The 3,906-nt window shown below is 32.6% G+C and overlaps 1 protein-coding gene across 1 annotated transcript in view; it reads left to right on the forward strand.

The window, feature by feature from the left end:
- TM9SF3 (transmembrane 9 superfamily member 3) overlaps positions 1 to 3,150 on the forward strand; it is a 57,530-nt gene extending 54,380 nt beyond the window's left edge. The window contains exon 14 of the mRNA XM_006880076.1: positions 1,476 to 3,150. Coding sequence (XP_006880138.1) covers positions 1,476 to 1,543 — 68 coding nt within the window. The 3' untranslated portion in view covers positions 1,544 to 3,150. The remainder of the gene's footprint in view (positions 1 to 1,475) is intronic.
- The last annotated feature ends 756 nt before the right edge of the window (positions 3,151 to 3,906 follow it).

Raw genomic sequence — 3,906 nt, forward strand, 5'->3', positions numbered from 1 at the left:
AATCGGGATGGGTGTGTCAGAGGCGGTGCGGTTGGCGCAGGATAGAGCAGGGTTTAGGGCTGTTGTGCATAGGGTCGCTATGAGTCAGAAACGACTCGACGGCACATAACAACAACAACAATTATAGTTTATTACAATAATCTAACTGCTGTTCTTAATTTATCAACTGGAATACTTCTATAAAGAGAAATTTCCTTTTATCAACCATTTGGTTACCTACTTTCAGATACAGGTTCATTCATAGGAAAGGCAGAATGAATGAATGTTTGTTTCTTTCCTTGTCTACACCAGTTAGATGAATAGTTGTTAGGTGCTGTTGAGTCTACTGCTCCTCACAATGACCCTATGAAGATGAACACTTTGCCCTGTCCTGCCCCATTATAATCTCTGCCTGCCTCAAGTTCATTGTTGAAGTAATTGTGCTAATATTATTGCAGTTCTACTCTTTTACTAATCCTCTGCATCTCTCAGCATGATGTCTTTTCCCACCTCCTGACAACATGCCCAAAGTATGTGATGAAATTTTACCGTCCTTGCCTATAAAGAATGACTAGAAGTTTCTTCAGAGTTGACCAGTTAGGAATATTTGCGTGTATGTGTGTGCAATTATTAACTCATGGAAGCTTTACTTTTAAAATTTCAATCATACTTAGCCAGGTAATAGATTTTGAACTTCAGTGATTAATCTTCTCTTAAATGTCCAGTTACTGTGTACTTAGAAATATTTGCAATGAATATCTAGTTAAGTTATTCACTCAGTAAATATTTACTAAATTTCTAAATGTTCCAAACACTCTTTTAATCATTCTAGATAGACATTTTACTCACTAAGACAGTCAGTTAAACCTACTTTCTGGTTTTTTGAGACTAATAAAAAGCCAACATTTTATCATTCCTAACCCTACTGATCAATCTCTCTTGTCAACTCCCTCAAATTGACTTATTTTTTTGTTAATTCTATAATTTAAACAAAAGAAATCATGGGAAGTGTTTCTAGTCTAGAGTTTCAATTACCATTGAGTCATGTTCTCTGTCTTCATTTGGGAGAATCCATAGTAATTTCTTACTTACCTAGACAATATTAGGTGATTTATGGAACATATATTGTTGTTTCTCTAGTGACCTAGAATAATATATATTCAAATAAAAAACTTAATTTTTATTCTTCATGTTTTTGTCATTATCAAATTAATCTTAAAAAAGAGGTATATTTTAAATTACTTAGTTGTTTTTGTTTATAATAATTGATGCTTGATTCTAAAAAAAAATTAATATTAGGCCAGATTTACCATATAAAGATAAGAGGTGATTTGGAAAGTAAATTATAAAATTTTACTAACATCTGAGAGAATATCAATCAAAAGATGTCGCCTTTAGAAAATAGCTTTGCAGAACAGAGAATACTCAGTGTTTTGTAAGGGATTGATAATATTGTGTGTATATTTGTTTTAAAATACCTTATTTTATCTTTTCAGGAGCAATTGGTTACATGGGAACAAGTGCCTTTGTCCGAAAAATCTATACTAATGTGAAAATTGACTAGAGACCCAAGAAAACCTGGAACTTTGGATCAGTATGTGTTTCTAGGAGAGGAACTTGCACAGAAAAAAAGCGCAAGAAGAGATTTGGGCTTTAACCTGGGTACTTAGTGGGTCTCTGTTTCATGGATGGCTTAAAGTAACATCTATTTCCATTGATCCTAGGTTCTTACTGACTGCTTTCTCCAACTGTTCACAGCAAATGCTTGGATTTTATGCAGTAGGCATTACTACAGTACATGGCTAATCTTCCCAAAAACTAGCTCATTAAAGATGAAATAGACCAGCTCTCTTCAGTGAAGAGGACAAATAGTTTATTTAAAGCATTTGTTCCAATAAAATAATAGAGAGAAACTTGGATGCTAAGATTACATCAATAGAAATCTTCCTGGCACTTAGTGTTTCTACGTTATTGAAAAATAATGTTCCAGAAAGATTACTTTTTTCTCTTATTTTTACTGCCATCATCAACCTATTGTGGGACATTTTTATGTATTGAATCTGGGTTCCTTTTTGAGTTCTTTTCCCCCCTCTACCAATTCAACTGCATCCTTTTTTAAAAGAAAGAATTTAAAAATATTAATTCCTGCATGTAATATATCTACTTTCATCTTAGTTGGACCAACTTCCCATTTATTTATCTTAAAACTGTCCAGTTAACATCTGATTCCATCCAAAGAAGATCCAGTCTGAAGATAGAGATGTACTCTACTCTCTACAATGCAGTTTACTGTACAGTTAGAAAGCAAAGTGTTAAATGGAGGAGATACTTGTTTTTATTAAACATTTTGAGATTTAGATAAAACAGCATTTTAACTGACTGTCTAAAATGATTATCTTTTTTTTTTTTTTTTTTAAATTTTCCCTGGAACTTAGTCTTACAGCTTTTCTGGGTCTGAATGAAGGCTTTACATAAAAAAGAAAAAAAATGTTAAAAACATAAAGGGTGGGTGCAAACATGTATATAACATTAAATAATGTAACGTAGGTGTAGATTCCCAGATGCATTTGGATGTACAGATTGACTACAGAGTACTTTTTTCTGATGATGATTGGTGTAGAAATGTGTGAATTGGGTGGCTTTTTACATCTTTGCCTACCATTGCATGAAACATTGGGGTTTCTTGAACATGTGTGTGTCATACTTATTTTGGGATGGGAGATTGTTTTTTGATTTTTTTTTTTTCTTTTCTTGAGACTCCTGTTGGAGCTATATTTGTAATTTAGAAACACTTAATTTTGTTAATTCTGTCTGGGACATTAAAGTAACATCTAAAGCAGTCATGCTTTAGAATGTTAAAATAAAATTTCCTGACCAAATTATTTTGTGAAAATAGATGTGTTTGCAGTTTGAAAATACCTGTTCACAAGGCAATACCACTGATTGTCAGTTTTAAAAATAGAGATTATGTTTTTCCACTACAGGGAGCCATATTTTATAACCCTCAAACTTACATCTAGATTATAGAATATAGTGATAAAGTGAGTGGCAAACCCTTCTTGAAATGTGGCACAAAATCTGTTCAGGTTGGTGTACCATGTGAAAGTACAGATCAGGTCAGAGTGGGCAGCTTTTATTGGATGAGCAAATAAAGGATATTGTTTTCTCAGACAAGTGATTTTAATTTTGAACACATCTTTCTGGAACTATCCATAATGTGAGGTTTTCCTAGAACAATTGAGTTTCTAGATTAATAGTTTGCTATGCAAATGACCACCAAAAACAATACTGTATATTGGTATTTTTAGAAAGACTCAGAACAGTTATATTTAAACCTTAATGTGCAACTTATGCCATAATAGTTAAGATGTTTCATTACAAAATATGTTTCTATACATTGATGGATTCTGCACCCTGTGATGTGGTATGTAATGATGTTGACGTGTGGAAAAACGTGCTTTCTTAATGACCACTGCATGTGAACAGATACACGTTTGATCAGAAGCTGGAGGTAAATTCTACCAAGCCAAATGTTCTATTAAATGCAATCTATTCTTCCACTTTCTCTTCAATCTGCCCTTAAAATCTTAAAAGAAACAAAAAGTCAATATTTAATTGTTTATATTATGTAACTTTTTAAGTTACTTTTAATATAACATATAGTCTGTCTGAAAGCACCAAGCTTTAGCATTAATGAAAAATTCATTTCTTATGATAGGAATCTTGCAGGTAAGATGTAAGGTCATTTTAGAATATGTAGTTTAGCTGCTTTCATATGCATTCAGTTCCTACTAAATTGAGCACCATTTGAAGTTCTTTGAAATCTTCAGTGGAAGAAGAATGCTCTGATTTCCGAAGACAATAGATTAAAGTGAACATGGATCATCTTGAAAAGTCCTTTAGAAACTGTAATGGTTTATGACTTCA

This window comes from Elephantulus edwardii, unplaced genomic scaffold (assembly GCF_000299155.1).
Source record: "Elephantulus edwardii isolate Elephantulus edwardi_28Jun2011 unplaced genomic scaffold, EleEdw1.0 scaffold00006, whole genome shotgun sequence".
Lineage (NCBI taxonomy): Eukaryota > Metazoa > Chordata > Mammalia > Macroscelidea > Macroscelididae > Elephantulus > Elephantulus edwardii.